At 39.8% G+C, this 23,531-nt stretch overlaps 1 protein-coding gene across 1 annotated transcript in view; it reads left to right on the top strand.

Moving 5' to 3' along the window:
* The window catches only part of CSMD3 (CUB and Sushi multiple domains 3), a 2,093,798-nt gene that overhangs the window by 1,970,864 nt on the left and 99,403 nt on the right, over nucleotides 1–23,531 (top strand). Inside the window, exons 58-61 of the mRNA XM_069731799.1 lie at nucleotides 5,148–5,330; nucleotides 15,855–16,031; nucleotides 18,540–18,719; nucleotides 19,166–19,339. Of these exons, the coding sequence (XP_069587900.1) occupies nucleotides 5,148–5,330; nucleotides 15,855–16,031; nucleotides 18,540–18,719; nucleotides 19,166–19,339 (714 nt within the window). The remainder of the gene's footprint in view (nucleotides 1–5,147; nucleotides 5,331–15,854; nucleotides 16,032–18,539; nucleotides 18,720–19,165; nucleotides 19,340–23,531) is intronic.

Here is a 23,531-nt window from a genome sequence, read left to right as displayed (position 1 = left end):
CTGCCCGTTCTTTGCGGGCAGATTAAACATAGTCTGTCCCGTCATCTCCTGCTGAAGCACAATAAATGCTTCTGCATTACGGTCACACCGTTGGAGCATATACCAAAAGGGGCTAATAACAGGAACAAATTATTAAACCGCAAGGAGTCATATTGGATATATAGGTTACAAAGCCTTTATCCAAATGGACTTAATGATGTAGTAGAGAATGTGTAAGGGTTTGTCATAAATAGCTCAGTCGTTTGCGCATAGGTCAATAAAACAAAAAAAAATTTTCCTTTTTTTTTTATAATTTTTTTTTTTCCACATTTTTTTTGTTTGTTTTCATTTTTTAATGTATTTTATGGGATGAATTGATAGTAGTGGAATTGATGAGGTATTGGAGTGAATCATATTTATGATTGTGTATATACCTATATTTTTAATGTTGTGTTTGTTCGTAACAGTGTAATACCATGTATTTAAAAGCTCATTTTGGATAGAATAGAAGTACTAAACTGCTCTTTTATATATATATATATATATATATATATATATATATATATAAAAGAAAAATGTGTCTCTTTAGAGGCTACCATGTAGCTAGTTATCAGGAAAGGAGGACCTGATCCCCGGTCCCGCCCTGCTAATCCCTTCTAGGAACCCTCATAAATAAGAGAACTTGGAGGTTGTAACATCATTTTATAGTGCTTATTGTATTGTTTGTTTGTTTTTTGGTTTCTTGCTACCTGATGAAGGCTGCACTGTAAAAATAGCAGCCGAAACGCGTTGTACTGTTTTTTAAAAATATTTTACAAATATATTTTATTTTTTTTATTCTGAAAAAATAAATGAATTTTTACTAACATTTTTCACTTGAAGTGGATGCATTCAAAAAATCCATAGGTGCTTAGCGCCACATTTACTTGGAGTTTTTTCCCCTTTGAAATACATTATTCAATGACATTCATGAAATGCAGGATTCTTCAGACGCATGTAAAAATTCCATAGCCACGTGGTAATAAAGTGAACAGTGATTAAAATGCATAGTGTATAGACTGAAGTGATGTGCACATCTGTTTATTATTGATAGGGAGGTTGACTCACCCATAGGTATATTTTGGCACATAGCACTGAAAACTGGCTTCCAGAAGTGACTATTGCACACGTCTGCACTCGTCATAACAGACTGGTCAATCAGAGTGCACTGGGTTTCCCCAGACGCCCGCGCGTGTGCAGTAGCGCTTTTAGAACAGCGTGTGCCATTTTCTATGAGGGAAAACTTTGCCCTATCATAACCCAGTGTATATGGTTGCATTGTGAAAATATAAAAGTACAATACAATTCAATTAGGTGCACTTCAATCCAATTATAGAGAAAATGGCTGGATGGATAATTTGCGGCATTTTTCAACCTATTTCAGAATTGAGCTTAATGGAACAGAACTTCGAGTCGCAGCTTAGAATGTACAATAGAGGGGATATAGGAGCGGACATACTGGGCACATTTTAGTCTTGACTCCCAAGAGCCCAGCTGTCGTCATCCTTTCAGGTGACCAACAGCTACAGCTAAAGTTGTCCACTGTGGTGCAAACCCCGATTTGAGGAAACACCATATAGACATCACAAGGGAAGAGACAGTGAGTATTAGATCTTCTACTCCACCACACAGCACATATTGCAAACAGAGACTCCTGGTGGGGTAACACATTCTCCTTTTTAAATCCAGCCAAATGGTTTAGTGGCCTAGCAGGATGGATTTCTGGTATTTTACAGACTTGCATGCAGATTTTATTGTTTTATTTAGTGATCTATGTTGCCGTAAAAGCTATGATATATGTATTACCTAAGCTATTGAATAGTGTATGTGTAAAAAAAAAAATCTAAGGCTGAACCTTCCATAGTGTATCATAGACCCCAGATAGTCACTGCTGATGGGGGAAGTGAGTGTCCACACTGAGGGCACATGGGCGAAGCATGTAGGAAAGCACCCTTATGGGTACTAGACCTATGAGACAGTAGCTCCTATGTGGACACCAAATGACCCTGTGGCAAAAGGTTATACCATTTACAAAAGGTCGAAATTGATATAGAAGGGTTAATGTTTTTCCTTCTTTTGCTAGCATTTGCTCTTATATTGTTGTAGCCTTATAGTCTCCTACTCAAGGATTTTATCTGTTAGCCAGCATAAGTACATGTGGGGGTTGCCTGGTTGCTAGGGAATCCCCACATGTAATCAACCTGGCTAACAGATGTAAAACATTCAGCTGCGGCGCTGAAAACTAAATCTTCAAGCACTAAAAAATACTCAGGGGTCACCCGAGCGTGCTCGAGAAATCTCGAGTACCGAGTATATTCGCTCATCACTAATTGCTACCTTTCTTTTTCTTTGGATAAGTATATCAATAAAAACTGTAAAGTGTTTTGTACTCACCACAGATAGATAAATGATAGATAGATAGATAAATAGAAAGATAGATGTACATAGATGGATAAATAGATAAATAATAGATACAGTAGAAAGGTGATAGATAATAGATAATAGATGATCTATGATAAATAGATGATAGACAGATAAAAAATAGAAAGATAGATGACAGATAATAGATGGATGATATATGATAAATAGATGATAGACAGATAAAAATATAGATGATAAAAAGATGGATAGATAGATAGATAGATAGATAGATAGATAGATAGATAGATAGATAATTGATATGTAGATGATAAATGGATTGTCTTTCCTTCAGTAATTTTAAGAACATCATATACACAGTTATGAAAGGAAGCAAAGCAAAACTAATAATATTTTTCATAAATCCTTTGCCGGCGGTGTCTGATTGTTCTAGATAAAACGGCGGAGCGTTATTGTGTCTCTTCGCTCTAAACTTTATTTGCAGAGGTGACATTTATTGAAATGTTGTATCACGAACCATTGAGCGTGCCCTGCTCACTGGCAACTTTTCTGAAGAGGTCACGGAAAGGGTAGATCTTGATGCTGTCGATTTAGAGATGGTTATTGCTGTTTTTTTAATGTAACCAGGCGACTGTACCAGAATATTAATGGATGAAGCATTGGTCCTGTAGCTTATTGTATATGTTTATTTGATATTTTATTTACAGGCAGGTATATAGTGAGAGACAAACAGAAAAACATAGTCAAAATATTATATCTAAATATTACATTCTGCATGTCTAAATACACACTGGGAACATCGGGTGCGGCTCATTGATTTTACATTGGGGCCCGGTTACGCCTCTGTAGCCAACTGTTTTCTGGGTACTATGGCTGGATTACAATGGCAACCATTGTTCTACTCATTCCATACAAAGCCTCTCATAAGGAAAGGACATGATTTCCATTATTTGCCGACAGCACTCGGGAGCGTCACCTTGCAGTGGTCATTCATGTGTGATTAATAGCTCTATAATGCACAGCCATTAAACCTTTGTAGGATGGAGACTTTGTCTTCTGCGGATTATCCACTCATACAGCGATGTACTGTAAATGGATGACATTGTAGGCACTCAGAAAATCCATTGTCTTCTTCAATAGGTTGTTTAGGCATATGACTCTGTAAAAAGAATATTATATTAAAGAGTAACCTTGCTTTAATTTTTATTTCATAAATCAATAGTAGACATGAAAATGAAAAACTTTCTAATATATCTTATCAGAGAAATCTGCTTCTTTATAGTCCAGTAATGATCTTTCAACTCAATTGTAAAATCTGTATTTAGTGAAAAAATGAGAAAAAAAATTGGACGTGAGGCGAAACGGCAAAAAAGAAGCAATTTTTCCCATTTTTGGGGGTGTGGTTTTTACAACATTTAGTAGCGCGTTAAAATTTACATACCAATTTGATTTGTCAGGTCAGTAGGATTATGGCAATGCTATTTTTTTTCTATGTTAGTGACTAAAACAAATTCAGATCTTTGTAAGAATAAATTTGGTTCGCCATCTTCTGCAGCCCATAACTTTCTTTTTTACTTTTTTGTCGACAAAGCTGTATGAGAGCTTGCTTCTTTGCGCATCAAGCTCAGTTTTTATTAGTTTAATTATTTAGATTAGTTGTTATTTGGGCTAGACACAACATTTTGATCACTTTTTATTATTTTTTTTTGTGGGAATTGCAGCTACTGAAAAATTGTCAATATACTTTCCCATTTCAGAGCTCACGATAAATAGTTTATCAATGATATGGGATAAATATATTATTCATTCTGGCAATTATGCATTTAGAAATGGTAAATATGTTTTATTTTATTATTTTTGTCTAGGGGTGAGCCAAGCTTTTTTATGTTTTATTTTTTTTTTATTTTTTTTTTTTATAAACCCAAACCAGGGGTGGAACAATCAGAGGAAAAGATTAATAGAAACAAGCCTCCAACTTAAGCATTTTATTCCCTCTCATGATTTTACCTTACAAGTACTGATGTAAAATACTGACCAAATTCTGAACGTGTGAACGTGGCCTTGCATTGATGGCGTACAGCCACAGCGCATGCATTCTGTTGTTCAGGGGTTAAAAAATATCATAATAGCCGGAAATATGGTAAAAAAAATATTTATAGGTAATTCCAGGGCTGACACATTGGTCTTCATTTCCTTTGCTGAATCATCAATGTGCTATACGTACGCATGATCTCTCTGACCAAACACAGTCTTTGCAGTGATTCCTGTACAGTACAACATAGCCGAAGCCAGTGATTGACTGCGGAAGTGCATGGACGTATGTGATCTCATTGCTGGAGGACAGGTAAAAACTGGTGGAGATCAAAAAATGTGTTGGCCCTAAAGCACAACTGTAAAACAAAACAAAAAGAAAAAAAGTGAGCTGCACAGCTGCAGAATCCAAAGAGACGCTGAATGAAGACTTTCAGTAAGTGGTAATTCAATAGGTAAACGGAGGTGCTCGCGTGAAAATGAGAGATCAAATCATGGTAAATCATAGAACAAACGCGGCAGCACTCACCGGTCCTGTAGTCAGAAGTTCCTTTATTCAAATATAGACAAAGATCTTCACGGCTCGGGGGAACAGGGCAGTGAGAGGAGTGCGCAGGAGGAGGCGATGGCCGTTTCGCGCTTGAAACAGTGCTTCTATGGGACCCCTGACTTATGTTTTAAAGCATTATCTATAATATAAACTCCTTCTTCCCTTGCAGGAGACGCTAGCGGTTGGTGCGGAGATCCTGGATCACCAGCTCATGGTTCTAGGGAAGGCACAGAATTTAGGACAAAAAATACAATGAGATTCAGCTGTGAGGTTGGGTACGTTCTTCATGGATCAGAAGAAAGAACGTGTCTGAGTAATGGATCATGGACAGGACGACAACCAGAATGTAAAGGTGCGTTCAACCGGAATTCTGTATTTTTCATTCCTTAACTAGTCAACAATGAACATTTTCACAGAACCCATATATGTATGGAATATGTAGTATCTTGCTATTTTTTTTCTGGGACATACCACTATGTTAAACTCTGCAGTTGCAATAAAAGGAATTGCCAGCCCACAGAAGAGCACTGATGTCTCACCCGCTAGTCAATGCTTGTATTGCAAGGCAGCAACCATGACTAGCCATTGAGTATGTGTTAATATTACGAAACCTGGAGGACAATCTAAAGAATTGTTACACTGGAAAACTACAAGAAAACTACAGCAGGTTATTAAATGGTTAAATTTGTAACCAAAGATAAAAAGATAAAGGTTTTGTAGGTGTATCACAATTTCCTGAACAATGTCTTAAAGAAATATATTGCCTTACAATGAATGTATGGGTTTTTTTGTATGCCATTTAGGTTTAGTTATTCATTTTATCTTTTGCTGGTTGAATCTTTTCAACAAGATTTTCATCTCTTTTTAAATAAGATGGCTTATTTCTTAAATCTACCGTTTTACATCCCGCCAGCCGAAAGGCTCCACCGCTGCTTTTAAGAACATATTGAAAAGGACTGAAAAATCGTAATAAATCCTTAGAGAACATGGCCAGCCCTGCTAAACAGTTCACTTCTATTTTATCTCAACTGTAACCAACATAAAGGCCGACATGTCCTTGTAGTTTATGTTATATTTCTCCGAGCCAAAAACTTCTTGTAATGGTAGAATCATCATTATTAATTGACGAGATAATTGACTACAGCACAAGTCTGGAAATATAAACTGTGAGCTGTATTGAATATTTTTATTCAATACAGCTCCCAGTTTATGTTTCCAGATTAAAGATGTAAAATATTTCTAAAATCTGAACGTTCCATAAAAGAAACTTTTAATATGAGAGGAGGCTTTAAAATTCATTTTTAACAATTTATACCAACATTATTTACGAATCTATTCCTCAGTATATTGGCAGAGTTAAGATTTTTCGATAACTCCGGTTTGCTTGCACTAATCTGTAGAGTGTAAGCTCTTATGGTCCTCCTCATTCTCCAAAACTGTCCCATGGCCTGACACTTGAGTGGACGACAGGCCTGACAAAGTTGCAAATGGTTCCTGTTCCTCCTTGCCCCTCTTCCTCCTGTCCCACAACCTCATGCATCATTGCCTGAAGCATTGTTTCCAGCAGGCAAGCAAGAGGTATTGTAAAGCTGATGGTCGTGTCATTAGAGCTGGCCATATTGCTGGAATATTCAAAGCAGCGCAATACAGCACACACAACTGGCTTGGAAGCCCACTCGTTGGTGATGAAGTGGGATTGTTCTGTAAAGCAACTCACCCATGTGTGATGCAGCTGAAACTCTATTATTGCCTGCTGCTGCTCACACAGCCTCTACAACATATACAGGGTGGAGTTCCAACTTGTTGGCACATCACATATGATGTAGTGAGCAGGAAGAGAAAAGTGACTCTGCAGGGCAGACAGGTGAGCAGCAGCAGGGTGAGAATGTCAAGAGTGGGCACACATTGCCCACATTTTTACCAGCAGATTGGTTGTATCTGGGGAATTTTTGAGGAAGCTCTATACAACCAAATTATGCACGTGCACCATGCAAGGGACGTGCGTCAAACCGGCTAAGCCCATAGCTACTACCAGATTTTGCCAATTATTGCACGCCACCAAGTCAGGCTTAACTTGCAGCTGCAGCAATCACTCATCTGTCTGCTCTTTTATCCCAGTCCACAGATCCTGTGCAGTGTGGGATCTGACCCCCAAACACATGAGTTTCAGAAACATCTGTTGTTGTTTACCCTTGACTGTGCTCAAATTCGTGGAGCAGACTTTACTGTGTGTGGCTGATGAGGTGGTGGAGGAAGTGGGGAAGGTTTTCTCCTGTGTTTGTGTTTATTACATTTGACTATGCGGTTAGTAATGGGAGTGTCTTATAGATGAATCTCCATTACTAACCTGTGGGCTTGATGTCAGCGGCTATAAAACAGCTGACATAAACCCCACAACCATTACTCCACTTGCCACCAGACCAGGGAAAGTGGGAAGAGACAGGTGAAGTGCTAGAATTGGCACATTTTATGGATGCGCCTTTTCTGGGGCAGCTGCGGGTAGCTATTTTCAGGCTGGGAAAGGTCAATGTCCATCACCTACCCTCTATGTCTACCCTCACCTACTGTATTCTCACCCATCCCTTGTAGATTGTGAGCCCTCGCGGGCAGGGTCCTCATTCCTCCTGTACCAGTTATGACTTGTATTGTTTAAAATTATTGTACTTGTTTTCATTATGTATACCCCTCCTCACATGTAAAGCGCCATGGAATAAATGGCGCTATAACAATAAATAATAATAATAATAATAATAATGTCCATGGCCCCATCACATCTGGCTACCAAAAATGGGGAGGGGACCCAACACTGTTTTTTTTAGATTATTTATTTAAATAATTTAAAAAATGGCACGGAACCCTCTATTTTTGTTAACCAGCCAAGATAAAGCTGAACGTTGGAGGCTGAAGCCCACAGCTGTCGGTCTTGCCTGCGCTGGTTATCAAAGATAGATGAGACATATCTTTTTATATGTATACATATATAAATATATACAGTGTGCCGGCCTATCACAGTCATGCCAATACTTGACATGGCTGTGATTGAGCTGAAAGTGCCCACACGATAAAGCTTGCTAATTGACTGTGCTGCAGCCTTCCAACAAGCTTTGTTCAAGCTGCTGAACCTGAAATGTAAAAATGACTTTGAGGAGAAGTCTGTGTTTGGGTTCCGTGCACGAACACTAGGTGTCCGGTATGGACATCGAACTTTACTGTTCGAGTTAGGCCATCTCTATATATAATATATAGGTAATATATAACATATTTGTAGATTTGTTTCCTTATTTCCTTATGGTAACAATTTGCCTTTTTCTTTTACTTTAACCAGTAGAACTGGGCTTAGATTAAATTGTAATCTATAGGTCTAACTACATTTCTGATCATTAGCTAGTATAATGCATATCCATTAGCTACAATGACAAATATAATTGTCCTTTAATTTCACATTCTTTAGCTGTGGTGACAAAGTGCTCAATTTATTGAAGTGTAAAATGGTTAGTGAATAATAACTCACATAATGGACTTAGTATTCATATCACTGTAAAGAATAGATGAATGTTTAACTTCGCAAGAGGATAGGAAATGCATTCAGTTGGTGGCATTTATGGCAGTTTGTCTTATTTTATAATATCTATTTGAAATGTAACTTTTTAGTGTTAGTTAATTGGTATTTGTGGATTTTTGTGGTAAAGAGATAATTGTGAGATGTATCAAAACTGGTGCAAGGGAATAATGGAGAAATCTTATAAAGAAACTAATCAAGTCTCTCAAAAATCAGTGCTGGACTTTTGTTATAAGTGCCACTTTTAATAAATTCTTGCTATTATCTCTCTTAATAATGCCCAATTTAATTCTGAGCACCAGTTTTCTCATCTTCCCATCAATATGAAGGGTTTAAAAGTACCGGAGGCAGGTCACCAATATCTCATGGATTCTGTTCCTTAGTAGGTTACCTAAGCAAGGCTAAAAGATCCAATCCAGATCACTAGAGAATATTCAAATGCATTCAAATGGGCTTGGATTTTACTAAAATTCTACAAAATTTCACATCCACCAAAATGCTGATTTTTGTAGTTCGATTTCTCACGGTTTCAGCAAAATGGTGGCCACTGGAATACATTTTTCTGAACAGGAGGAAAGCCGTCAAATGGTTAAAAAATAAAATAAAATCCTTATACTCAACTAATTGTTCATCTCTCTGACTCCTCTGCTCCTAAATATCAAACATCCAGTCCTCATTGCATCTTTTGATTCCCAGTTATGGCTTTATATGAGTCTGGGGATATCAGCGCAACCGCAAAGCAGTAAAAAATGTGACTAGGATCAAATGGATGATGTTGAGTGGTAGAGAGGCCTAAGAGATCAGCAGTGAGGTGAATATAATGATTTTTAAAATTTTTATATAATACATTTATTTGCTCTAGGGTCTGCAAAGAACCCACAGCATATTTAGGGACATTACATTTAGAAAAGAACTTCCTAGGAAAACCTGTGCAAACAGGCCAGTTTGAAATTTGACTGATCTGCTCATCGCTACTTGTTACCTGTGGTATAAAGTTGGTGAGTAGGGTTGAGCGACCTTCACTTTTATAGGATCGGGTCGGGTTTCACGAAACCCGACTTTTGGAAAAGTCGGGTCGAGTGAAATCGGCCGATCCTATAAAAAAGTTGGGGTCGGGGTCGGCCGAAACTCGAAACCCAATGCAGTGCATTGGGTTTCCATGGTTCCCAGGGTCTGAAGGAGCGGAAACTCTCCTTCAGGCCCTGGGATCCATATTTAAGTGTAAAATATAGAATTAAAATAAAAAATATTGCAATACTTACCCTCTGACGCGCCCTGGTACTAACCGGCAGCCTTCCTCCTTCGAATCCGCGCTTCTAGGACCTTGCCGTGACGTCGCGGTGACGTCGCGGCTTGTGATTGGCCGCGCGGCTGCCCATGTGACCGCTCGCGCGGCCAATCACAAGCCGCGACGTCACCCGCGACGTCACCGAAGGTCCTGGAAGGGCTGATTCTTAGGAAGGAAGGCTGTCGGAAGGAAGCAGGGCGCTTCCGAGGGTGAGTATATTCCTATTAGGTATTCATGAAACCCGACCTTGCCAAAAGTCGGCGACTTTTGAACAATTTCGACCCGTTTCGCTCAACCCTATTGGTGAGCTGATTAAGAGGGTTATCAAGTTTTAATAAATAAAGTTGGACTATCTTTTAAAGAGAATCTGTCAACAGGATTTGGCACCCAATATGCCTCTAACCAGTAATGACAGCTAGCTGTCTAAACTGCGACATATTCAAAATGATGATCTTTCTTTTGGCACTTAGGAAATCACGATGGTGCAGTCACTCTTACACGTCCATTTAATTTAATTCTCTCCTGTCATCTATTAATCCTTCACCCCCATTATGTATGTTTTTCGCAATTTGAAAAATAGTCCTTGTTTATATCTTAAAAATTACTGCTAACTAGAGATGGGCACTTCCGAACTGTAAAGGTCGGGACTGTACCGAACACATAGTTTTCGGTCACACGGTCCCGAACACAGGTTTCCATTGCAAAAAGCCGAAGACTGCTAAGTGCAGTGAATACCGCCGGAAGGTAATGAGCAGCCCCAGAAGCAGATGTAGCCGAGAGACAGCGGGATGGGAGGACGTGTCGCTGGACAGGTAAGTATAATTATAATGTTTATTCTTAATTTTATTTTTTCTTATATAGCCCCCCCACCCATATCTGTAAAGTCCATGTTCGGGGTTCGGACGCAAGTTCGTGTCATCTCCGGCCCCGAACTCGATCTTTACAGAAAACTCGGGTGAACCCGCCGATTCACCCATCACTACTGCTAACTAAAGTTGATGTGAATTGATGAATATAACCCAGTCCAATGACCAGGTCAATAATATCTGGCTACAAGCCCAGTGAATTGCATCTGTTGGTCTTCTTTTGATTAGCTGGCTTGCCATGACATTGCATGTCTGTCACACTGCATCTATGATGTCTCAATATTCGGACTAATCAAAAGCAAAGTTAGAGATGCTGTGAAGTAGGAAGTGTGTTGTGAGTTCTGTTTTTGGGCTCCCTCTGGTGGTTACTGATGGTACTGGGTGACTTGTGTTCTCTGCGGTCTCTGGTGTCCACCTGTTCCATCAGGTTATGGGAGTTTCCTATTTAACCTGGCTTTTTTGTCATTTCCTTGCTGGCTATCAATGTAATCAGCGTGTCTTTTTACCTCTGCTCCCTGCGTCTGTTATCTTCAGGACAAGCTAAGTTTTGATTTCTGAGCCCACTGGTATCCTTAGGGATGGGGTGATTTTGTCGGCTGTCTCCCCAGACTTGCGACGTGCTTTGCAGGAGTTTCAGGCGGATAAACCTGATCGTTGTCCGCCGGAAAGACTGTTTGTTCCGGATAATTGGACCAGTAGAGTCATCTCCGAGGTCCATTCTTCTGTGTTGGCAGGTCATCCTGGAATATTTGGTACTAGAGACTTGGTGGCCAGGTCTTTTTGGTGGCCTTCCTTGTGGAGGGATGTGCGTTCTTTCGTGCAGTCTTGTGGAGTTTGCGCTCGGGCTAAGCCTTGCTGTTCTCGGGCCAGTGGATTGTTGTTACCTTTGCCTATCCCGAAGAGGCCTTGGACGCACATTTCCATGGACTTTATTTCGGATCTCCCTGTCTCTCAAAAAATGTCCGTCATATGGGTTGTGTGTGACCGCTTTTCTAAGATGGTTCATCTGGTACCCTTGCCTAAGTTACCTTCCTCCTCTGCGTTGGTCCCTCTGTTTTTTCAAAACGTGGTCCGTCTGCATGGCATTCCGGAGAACATCGTTTCTGACAGGGGATCCCAGTTTGTGTCTAGATTTTGGCGGACGTTCTGTGCTAAGATGGGCATTGATTTGTCCTTTTTGTCTGCATTCCATCCTCAGACGAATGGCCAGACGGAACGAACTAATCAGACTCTAGAAACTTATTTAAGGTGTTTTGTTTCTGCTGATCAAGATGACTGGGTTTCCTTTTTGCCGCTTGCCGAGTTTGCCCTTAATAATCGGGCTAGTTCTGCTACCTTGGTGTCTCCTTTCTTTTGTAATTCGGGGTTTCATCCTCGTTTTTCCTCTGATCAGGTGGAGCCTTCTGATTGTCCTGGAGTGGACATGGTGGTGGATAGGTTGCATCGGATTTGGAGTCATGTGGTGGACAATTTGAAGTTGTCCCAGGAGAGGGCTCAGCAGTTTGCTAATCGCCGTCGTCGCGTGGGTCCTCGACTTCTTGTTGGGGACTTGGTGTGGTTGTCTTCTCGTTTTGTTCCTATGAAGGTCTCTTCTCCTAAGTTCAAGCCTCGGTTCATCGGTCCCTATAGGATCTTGGAAATTCTTAACCCTGTGTCGTTTCGTTTGGATCTCCCGGCATCGTTTGCTATTCATAATGTGTTCCATCGGTCGTTGTTGCGGAAGTATGAGGTACCTGTCGTTCCTTCGCTTGAGCCTCCTGCTCCGGTGCTGGTGGAGGGTGAATTGGAGTATGTTGTGGAGAAGATCTTGGATTCTCGTGTTTCCAGACGGAAACTCCAGTATTTGGTCAAGTGGAAGGGTTATGGTCAGGAGGATAATTCTTGGGTGATTGCCTCTGATGTTCATGCTGCCGATTTGGTCCGTGCTTTTCATAGGGCTCATCCTGGTCGCCCTGGTGGTTCTCGTGAGGGTTCGGTGACCCCTCCTCAAGGGGGGGGTACTGTTGTGAGTTCTGTTTTTGGGCTCCCTCTGGTGGTTACTGATGGTACTGGGTGACTTGTGTTCTCTGCGGTCTCTGGTGTCCACCTGTTCCATCAGGTTATGGGAGTTTCCTATTTAACCTGGCTTTTTTGTCATTTCCTCGCCGGCTATCAATGTAATCAGCGTGTCTTTTTACCTCTGCTCCCTGCGTCTGTTATCTTCAGGACAAGCTAAGTTTTGATTTTCCTGTTCCACGTTTTGCTTAATTTTTGTCTTAGTCCAGCTTGCAGAGATGTGATTTTTTGCTGCTGGTTGCTCTAGTGGGCTGAAATTACTCCTCATGTTCCATGAGTTGGCACATGAGTTCAAGTAATTTCAGGATGGTTTTTTGAAGGGTTTTTCGCTGACCGCGCAGTTCACTTTTGTATCCTCTGCTATCTAGCTTTAGCGGGCCTCATTTTTGCTGATTCTATTTTCATAACTACGTATGTGCTTTCCTCTCATTTCACCGTTATTACATGTGGGGGGCTGCTATTTCTGTGGGGTGTTTCTCTGGAGGCAAGTGAGGTCTGTGTTTCTTCTTATAGGGGAAGTTAATCCTTCGGCTGGCGCGAGACGTCTAGGAATCATCGTAGGCACGTTCCCCGGCTACTGCTAGTTGTGTGTTTAGGTTCAGGATCGCGGTCAGCTCAGGTTCCATCACCCTAGAGCTTGTTTTGTTTTTGTGCTTGTCCTTTTGTGATCCCCTGCCATTGGGATAATGACAGAAGTGGTTCTCAGGGTTCCTGTCTAGCAGCCAGAAATGACTGACCTGGATGCTGGACTTTGTTTTGCGAAATTATGTGCACAAACTATACTGCTAATGCACAAATCCAACAAAAGCCTCTGGGATTATTGGAGATGAATATGATGTCTACCATTCCGACATGACGTAAACAATACAGAGACTGATTCATCAAAGTATTTGCGGCACAAAAATGGAGTATAAGCTTTTAAAAGTCACCACATTTTTGCACAATTGGCAGTTGCAAATAAAAATTTACAACTTTTGACATTTTTACACCACTTTGGATCAACTTTGCCAAAATTGCCAGAGCAGAGAAGTAGCCAGGATGGGGTGGCTGCAATGGTTCCCATAGAATTCAGCAAATCTGTCAGCGGTTTCTATGCCAGAAATGCTACTCCAATCCCGGACTGGATTAGCAATTCTGGCATTGTACACAGAGGTGCATTCCACTTACTAAAGAATTCATTAAGTAGTGTGGGCCTCTTACTGACTTTGGCACTGTGTTGTTTGTTAAGGAGATACCTTAGAGAACAAGCACTCTATCGGGCCAATTTAATTTGAAGTACGAGGGGCAAAATTAATTAAAAGGAATCTCTTCTGAGTTGGGTGCACCTCAATTTTCCGTGACAACTGTTCTACTCCAATCAGGCACAGGAATAGTATTTTTGGGGTTAAATAATCCTGGCATTTTTCATGATTTGTATAAGTGGGCATATTGCTTGCCCTGACTCCTCTACAGCTCTGCTTTGAAAAAAACCTGGTGACTTTTCAAAGCTTTTATGCAAAAACCTTGATGAATCGGACCTTACACCTTTAACTATTATTTTTATTTCCCTTTTTAAATTTGTACATAGCAAAAACCATAAATGAGATCAAGCATCTGTAGCATGAAGTAGATACAGATATCTGCCATGAATAACCTCTTTGCAAAGACCATGTTAGTGTGATGTGAATGTAATAGAACGTCTTCTGCTTTGGATCTGCTACCTTTAACAAAATGAAGTTCTTGTAGGAACGAGTGGTGGTGAGGTCAGCAGATTGTGGATCCCAACCGTTAGACCTATAGACCATTCCAATAAATATCTGTGGTTCAAATAAACTTTTTTTTAAGAATATCTGCTAAAATGAGTAGTCCTCCATTAATCTAAGGATCTCACATACCTTCAAAAGCCATTCTTTTGTTTTGGTGACAACTATTTCTTCCACCACCTCTACACCTTCCTACACACGCATGCAAATTTACGCAATCTGCATATGTTTTCATGTATACCTCCAGCAGTGTCTTATCTCCCCTGAAAACAAATGTATTTGGCACTGAACCTTAACATGCTGATCTTGTAATCTTCAGGATCAATTCTTTTGACATAAGAGGAAAGTTTGCATGTCCCCATACACATAAAGAAGTTGGCCAGTTCTGCCTAAATCTCAGTATTCGGATGACTTTTCTCTAATATATATAGGTATCGTAATAATTAAACAATTTTTGGAAAGACTATAATTAGAGAATTATCTATGGAAAACAGAAATCTGAGACCAGTTGAAAAAATTGACAAAAACGAGCATTTTCGTATGGGAATTTATAGACTCAGACACGAAGACAAGAAATTGACCAGTTTATACTCTTAACCATCTGTTAAAAAAAAGAATATCACCTAATAAGAGGACAGAGGCAGAGAACATGACTATGATATAAACTTTGGGCAATTACCCATACATCAATTTCCTTTATAATTCCCCAGTGTTTTCCCCTAATTAGGTAAATTAGACATTTTAATATCTCTTTAATTTTAGCCAACCCATTAAATAGTGTATCTTTCCAATTACCTTTCATTCACACAAATTACTTAGGAAGCTTTAAATATTTTCCCCCATTATTATTCAAATAATTCTTTTTAACAATTAGGTTCTGGGCCATTAAGTTTCCGGGAACTGTTTAGATAAAATGTGCTGAGGTGTCGTTAAGAAATCTGAAACATTTCCGTCTTCATACTCCTCATCCATTTTACATCCTAACGATGTCCCAGCTTTTCTCTGTGTAATTGAGCTTGGAAAAGATTCATACAAGGAGCTGAATGCATTATGTATGCTTATTCACACATTGTCTACAAAGTTGTCAATAGCCGGAGAGACAGCTAGATATCTCAATGTAGTAGTGGTATAAATGGCTGGCAGTGACTGCCGTGGCATCTGCAAAAAAGATTCAGCGTCAATGTAGGCAATGATGATAAATATGTGCCCTGTAATTAAAGTTTTCTACCAAATAATTTGGATTTTTTTTTTCAGGTTGTATTTATTTAAATATTTATTTTAGATATTTTTCAATTTATTCACATATTATCAATATCAATTATTTGTTATTATTTCTTTATGTGTTCTTTATTTTACTTTATCCTAGCCGTTCAATGCGGAAATCCTGGAACCACGGCAAATGGAAGAGTGTTTCGAGTTGATGGAACAACTTTCTCCAGCTCAGTCATATACTCATGTGTGGACGGCTATATTCTTTCTGGATCGAACATTAGACAGTGTACAGTCAATGGCACATGGTCAGGGGCACTACCCAACTGCACAAGTAAGTATGTTGGGGTAAAATTATTTACACAAAATTGAAAAAAATTATAGAAATTGTATGAAAATTGTAGAGTTGAGCGAATTTGTTCAGGTTCCCTCTTTGTTCTTCCCTTTTTGCCTGTTTGTTGGGTTCTCCATGCATGTGCTGTGACTGTGACACAGCTGCGACACATGCAGTTGCGGCGCTGATCAGCTGATCAGTCGGAGCGATCGGGGAAGCCGGGTTCCCTCTGCAGCTCATTCGACAAGTGCTACAGCTTGCTGAATAAGAGGAAACCCGAACAAACTCGCTCAACTCTATAAAATTGTCTTACCAATTTTAAAGACTTCACTTTCCCACATTTTTTTTTTTAATTATTACTATCTGTTTTACTCCTAACTGTGAAATTAAGCAGTATTTATTTTTAAAAAAAGTTAGCCGTTTACCTACTAAGAAGTTTCCATAGTCCTTTAGTTAGCTGAATGATCTGCAAAAATGTTACAAATAATTCCGAGCTCCTGGTTCTGGTGGCTTTTTTTTTGCTCTCTTCTCTCAGTGGTAAAGATAGCAGCAACAAGGGGTGATACACAGATTTCATAGTGAGGAGAGGGGAGAAAGTATAGACAGTCTCAAGGTAGGCAGAGACAACAGGACATGGAACAGAAGGAAAGCTTAGGCTGGGGTCACACTTGCGTGTGCAATGCAAAAAAAATTGCGAGAGTCTCTCTGCATCAATACCAGCACTCGGGACATGTATTTCTATGCAGCCGCACACTCCGGTCCTGAGTGCCAGCAGAAGTGCCGGGTATTGATGCGAGAGACTCGCGCGAGTTTCTTACATTGCACACGCAAGTGTGATACCTTGTACTGTGACCTTGTCTCCCGGTACTTTCCTGCACGCAACCTCCGATCCTCACAAGATCTCCTTCTCTACTCCCCTATTATCTCCTCTTCCCACAATCGCATACAAGATTTCTCTCGTGCATCCCCCCTACTCTGGAACCCTCTACCACAACATATCAGACTCTCGCCTACCATCGAAACCTTCAAAAAGAGCCTGAAGACCCACCTCTTCCGACAAGCCTACAACCTGCAGTAACCACCGATTGACCAAATCGCTGCATGACCAGTTCTATCCTCACCTACTGTATTCTCACCCATCCCTTGTAGATTGTGAGCCCTCGCGGGCAGGGTCCTCTCTCCTCCTGTACCAGTTGTGACTTGTATTGTTCAAGATTATTGTACTTGTTTTATTATGTATTCCCCCCTCACATGTAAAGCGCCATGGAATAAATGGCGCTATAATAATAAATAATAATAATACCAGCCTTAGGAAGAGTTCAGGATAGAAGCTGTAGTGAAGATATATGAACTAATGAATATAAATGCAAACAGACCTCACATCCAGCCTGTATTACTGAGAGCGGCAATTCCATACAATAAGTATCTGAAATTTGAATTAAGCTGCAAACTGCTTATCATTAGGTCTGAAAATGAATGGAAGACTCAATTGTATTAACTTTTTTAACTAATATAAACCACTGCAATGTATAAAAAATTATTTTCCATGTAAAATATGTCTATAGCATTTATATATCCTAGTTCTTATTTTATCTATGTCTTGCTAAAAAGATTTATTTTTATTTTTCTAGATAAGTTATGCAATATAATAAGTTTGCTCCATCATATTAGATGAGCACTTACTGCGCAAATAAAAAAATGAATGACCACATATGTACAATAAATGCTTTCAACACCAGAAAATATAGGAATACAAGGATTTCATATTTTCTTTTCCGTAAAGGTCTTTTGCTTGCAGTTGCTCCAAGTAAGAAGACTTCTGATGTTTTGCGGGTCAGCTGCATAATACAATTATATTGTGTGCATGTGCATTAAAAAACAGGTAGACTTTGAGGGTCTAATTTTAAGCATTGTTCAGATCTGCCTATTTTCAGCCCATGTGCAAAATGGATAGCACACAGACCATTGTAAGTGGGTTAGATCAGATATGCATTTTTTTTCACTAGTGCATGCAGTTTTTTTTCTTTCTGGAATCTGGTCTTATGGTTTTAGTCATGCAAACATTCAGATAAATGGAAAATCATTTGATTTATGGGGATGAAAATGGAAGGTTTTTTGTCATAACCGTCATCTGAGGCCAGCAAAAACAGTACTATCACAAAAAAATTACAACCTGCCAACCTGTCCTCCAAACAAACCACTTTACAAGATGGGTCTAAAGCAGGGGTGTCAAACTGCATTCCTCGGGGGCTGCAAACAGGTCATGTTTTCAGGATTTCCTTGTACTGCACAGGTGATAATTTAATCACCAACTCATTATTTGTGTAGGTGATTAAATTATCACCTGTGCAGTAGAAGGAAATCCTGAAAACATGACCTGTTTGCAGCCCTCGAGGAATGCAGTTTGACACCCCTGGTCTAAAGAGTTTTCTATATAAGAAAAAAAAGATGTAATTTTACTACCAGATCAGTTGGATAAATATTAATGCCTTGACATCTCACACACAGTAATCAGCTGTGGAGATCCTGGTGTCTCAGCCAATGGAATCAGATATGGAGAAGATTACATTGTGGGACAGAATGTTACATATATTTGTCAACCTGGATTTATGATGGATCCCAAGAGCTCAATTACACGTCAATGTACAAGCAATGGGACTTGGAGTGGAGTTATCCCACTTTGTAAAGGTAATGTTTTATCATTAGAAGTACAAACTTTGCTTTTTAGAGATTTTCTGAATCAATTGACAGAACCAGGTCCAGTGGTCACATCAGTAGTCAGTGACCGTTGGATGGAAGTCTTGAGAACTGCCTATGATCAACCGGCTTCCATGGCTCTTCTTCTGATAAGCCAGCCTGGTGTGACATCATAAATGTATCATGCAGAAATTATGACATCATGCCAGGCTATCTAATCAAAGGAGGAGCAGGGGAAGCTCTCAGGTAAAAGGTGGTTCATAGGGGTCTCATCTGACAGCAACAGATTACCAACATGGCCACTAGGTATATAGTGGAAAAACATCATTCAGGACATAGCTTAGAGATTGAATGGTCACCTATGTCTCATTAGGTCTCAGGCTAGGTCTCATTAATCAAAACATTTCAATGTATGGTTTGTCTTTGATGTTTTGCAGCTGTCACTTGCCCATATCCTCCTCAACTTTCTAATGGAAAACTTGAAGGAACAAATTTTGATTGGGGTTTCAGTATCAGCTATGCCTGCTTTCCAGGTTATGAACTGTCCTTCCCTGCAGTGCTGACCTGCGTTGGCAATGGCACCTGGAGTGGAGAAGTTCCGCAGTGTTTACGTGAGTAATATTCTAAGTGTTTATGGACTTCATTTTTTTTCCTAAAGATCACATTATGAAATGTGATCTTCACAAAGTGTACTTTACGTCTACTGAGGCTTGAAAAACAGCTTGAAGTGAACTTCAATTTTTAGACTAAATTCAATGTTTTTTCTTTTTTGTTTATTTGGTTTACATTATTCCTTCCGGAAGCTAAAATTCAATAAAAAGCTGGTGGTTAGCTGACGAGGGGAGTTTGACTGTGCTCTAATGGTGCGAACAAAAAAATGTTTCCATTACTATTGTAAAGTTGTGTGGGGTACGTTTGACCAAATTTTGCCTCAGACAAAAGTGCATTACGATCATGTAAAAAATTAAATTCTGCTTCTGTTTTATTTTTTGTTTTTAGTGTGTTTATTTGGGAGGTAAAAAATGAGCTGGCAATAAAGTTCATTAGGCCAGTATAATTACGGCGATACCAAATTTGCATAGATTTTTATATTGTATATGCATATTTTCTTTTTTAATTGATTTGTAAAAATATGAAAAAAAAATTTTGTGCTGCTATTTTCTGAGAGCCGTACAAATTAAATTGTTTCCATTGATGGAGCTTGATCATTGGGTGTTTGTCACGCTGTCATGTGCATGACAGTGCTGCAAATACTGCATCTGATTGGTGATAAAATTATTACTGCTGGTCAGACAGCCATGGTTCCCACACTGTCAAATGACAGAGTGAGCCCGCAGCTATGATCAGAGGTAAAAAGTTTACTTCCGGCCACTAATAGCAGCGAGAGCAGGCGAGGCTGATGGGAGTATTCATCAGCCTGCAACTCCACTCTAAATAAATAATTAAAAAAACTGGCTTGGGTTCCCTTGTATTTTTGATAACCAGCCAGGCAACCCTCAGCTGTCAGCGTTAGCAAGGCTGGTTATCAGGAATAGAGGGATACCCACCCTGTTTTTTAATTATTTAAATAAATAATTTAAAAAAAATGGCATGGGATCCCCCCCCCCGCCCCATTTTTGACAACCAGCCTAGCTGAAGCAGACAGCTGGGGCTGGTATTCTCAGGCTGGTAAGGGGTCATGGATATTGCCTGTGTGATGGATTATTTTTTGCACAGCAAGATAATGTATTTATTTATATAATTTGTGGATAAATGGATAGAGACTTTTTTGATTGCTTGTTACATTTTGTGGAACTGCAGCGACCACAAAAATGTAATTTTGGCATTGTTGAATTTTTTTCGTTCATGATTTTTACCGATCAGGGTAATTATTTTTATTTTTTAACAAATCTGACGTTTCTGAACTTGGTGATACCACATTTGTATTGTTTTTTTTTTATTACTTACCTTTTTTAATGGGAGAAAAAAAGGGTGGTTTGATCTTTTATGATTTTTGATTTGCTTCATACTTTGCTGAACTCCTTTTGGATTTTTCATTGTTTTTACTAATCTTGTTAGACTTGAAGCTGTAATCATGTGATCACTTGTGCTATATACAACATGGCTGCAGCATCACTGTATATATTAAAAAAATGTCCTTTGAAGCTCGGCCACTGCCAGTGTTTCAAAAGAGCTTCACAAAAACAAACATATGGGCTTCACCAGACCCCCTGCAGTCAAAGCAACACATCAGGGACTCCTGATGACATCATGTAATGATATGCCCAAATTACAGGCCCCTGTTAAATGCCACTGTCAGAGATTGACAGAAACATTTAACAGGTTAACAATCATATGGTAAGCTCCGCTCCAACCATAATTGTTGGATTACCTTCCCTTAGCAAGTTTTGGTGAGTTATTACGCTGCATATTTTTGAAAAAATGCAAGTAACCTATTTTACCTATTTGGCGCAGAAATGGAGGAGAAAAACTGCAACATCAAAAATTCACCAAAAGCTCCACATGGGAACGTAGCCATAGAGCCAGGTCCTGGCTGTAACATACAGTCATAACCTGCCAGGTATGGGGAGAGCTCACTCCATGAAAATTGTGAACATTTTAACATGTTGGAAAATATCTAAAAACATATTTTTTTAGACATTTTTTAATAAACAAAAGTTAAACAGAACAGTTCCTTGAATCTAGAGCAGTAGCACACGTAGGCAGCACTCCAGTTATTTCCAGCTTCGGCTCGGTTCACACAAGCATTTTGTGAAATCGTCGGTTTTTACATCCAGAAAAAAGTGACAATTTTCTTCCATGTTTTCATCCCCATAACAGTTGTGTTTCCATTTTTTACATCCATCTAGAATCCATAAGTAAATTTGCACATCCGTATGGCAACCATTTTTTACATGAAAATGTAATAAATAATAAAGAACCAATACAGCATCTTATCTTTCTAATTGTAATGTATCCATGAAAAACACATGACATACCGATCATAGCATGTATGTGATCCATTTTTATGCACCCATTGACTTAAAATGGGCGAGGTTGATCCAAAGTACGAATCAGAGTAGTGTAAGCTGTAATTTCTTTTTTACACACAGACCATCAGGTCTGTGTGTAAAAACATTTATTTGAACTACCTCATGAACTTGCATCAATGCGCTATCCACATACTACCAGTTTTTTTCGCATGGCTAGAACATGGACATTTAATACATTTATCTGAATGAGCAAACAACCACAAAAGAAAGGTGCAAAAAAGTCCAAAAAATAATAAACAAATCTTTATTAAATATATAAATATAGCAACACAAGGGATACAACAATAGTGGGTAAAAAGATGCAAACATCATGTACAGTACGCATGGAGCGAACACGCACCACACATCAGCAGCCAGGCAGAGCGCATAGAGGGTAAAAGGCTCCTAGGTACTACATGCTCCATATAGAAGCTACTCAGTATATTATATATGTGACCGGAGCCCATAACCAGACAATAGAAGAGTAATATATAGGTATAAATAGTATCCAGAAAGCGCCTTACCAGCTGCAGACGTGGGGAGCGCGCCGACTCCAAACCCACCCCGACGTGTGTTTCGGAGATGTCCTTCCTCAGGGGGCTCCCTCGTTGGCTGTCGCTTCTTCCTGTTCTGGCCGCAACTTCTCTTGTATGCGGTCATGTGGGGCCGCATATTCATTACTGTAAATGAGCGGCCCCACGTGACCGCATACAGGAGAAGATGCGGCCAGGAGAGGAAGCAGCGCCGGCGAGGGAGCGATCCGGGTGAGTATTTTCAGAACAGGGGGGGGGCACACAGGTGGGCACATAGATCTTTATTTTAAACACACTTATTCATATCTTCTCTGCAGCAAACGCTGCTGCAGGGAAGATATGAATGGCGGCTTCAGCACCAGTGGGGGGGACAGCGCTTACTGTAGCGCTGTCTCCTGCACGGCACACGGACTGCTCACGGACAACGTCCGTGTGCGGTACGTGTTTTACACGGACCCATTGCCTTTAATGGGTCCGTGTAATACGTGCGCTCCCACGAACACTGACATGTCTCCGTGTTTGGCATGCGGAGAAACGGTCCGCAAAAAATCAATGACATCTGAACAGATGCATTGATTTTTATGTGTTTACGTGTGTCAGTGGCTCTGGTACGTGAGGAAACTGTCACCTCACGTACCGGAGACACTGACGTGTGAAACCGGCCTTAGCAGGATAATGGGGCAAGACTCTGGACCACAACCTAATTATAAAAAGTGCAAAGATGGCAGCACTCCAAATGATTAGCTAAAATATGTCTCTTTGTTACCTGTAGGTGTAGTGTTCCAGTCCAGACATCTGTACATATATTTTTTTTTTCACATTGTATATTTAGTAATCTATTTAATTGTTAAATATCTAGTGCCAATTACTATCCTTTCATGCAACTCCATTTGGGAGCATCATTAAAACATGGCATGGTTACGCTGACATTTTGGTCCTTCATATATAGAAAGGCGCATTATTGTAATGTATCGAGTAAGCAATCTCCGAGCTGTTGCTAGGGAATATTCTAATTACACACACCATTAAGGTTTCCATAGAAAGCAGCAGTTGTGGAATCCAAGGTTTCTGTATTGTCTCTTCTAGTCACATATCATTAGTCCAAAAAAGAAGACTTTACAGCTGAGATGTCACCTCTTGCTTTTCCAGGGAATTGTGCACAGCCTTAGTAGTATGCCTATTGATCTGATTCCAAAGTGTTCCCTCCTATTTAGTTACTAATTTATGCAACTAACTCCAAATTGCTTCTTGTAACCTCC

Source organism: Ranitomeya imitator, chromosome 6 (genome assembly GCF_032444005.1).
Source record: "Ranitomeya imitator isolate aRanImi1 chromosome 6, aRanImi1.pri, whole genome shotgun sequence".
Classification (NCBI taxonomy): domain Eukaryota; kingdom Metazoa; phylum Chordata; class Amphibia; order Anura; family Dendrobatidae; genus Ranitomeya; species Ranitomeya imitator.
Note: the sequence above shows the minus strand (reverse complement) of the source record. Positions and strands in the feature narration are given on the sequence as shown.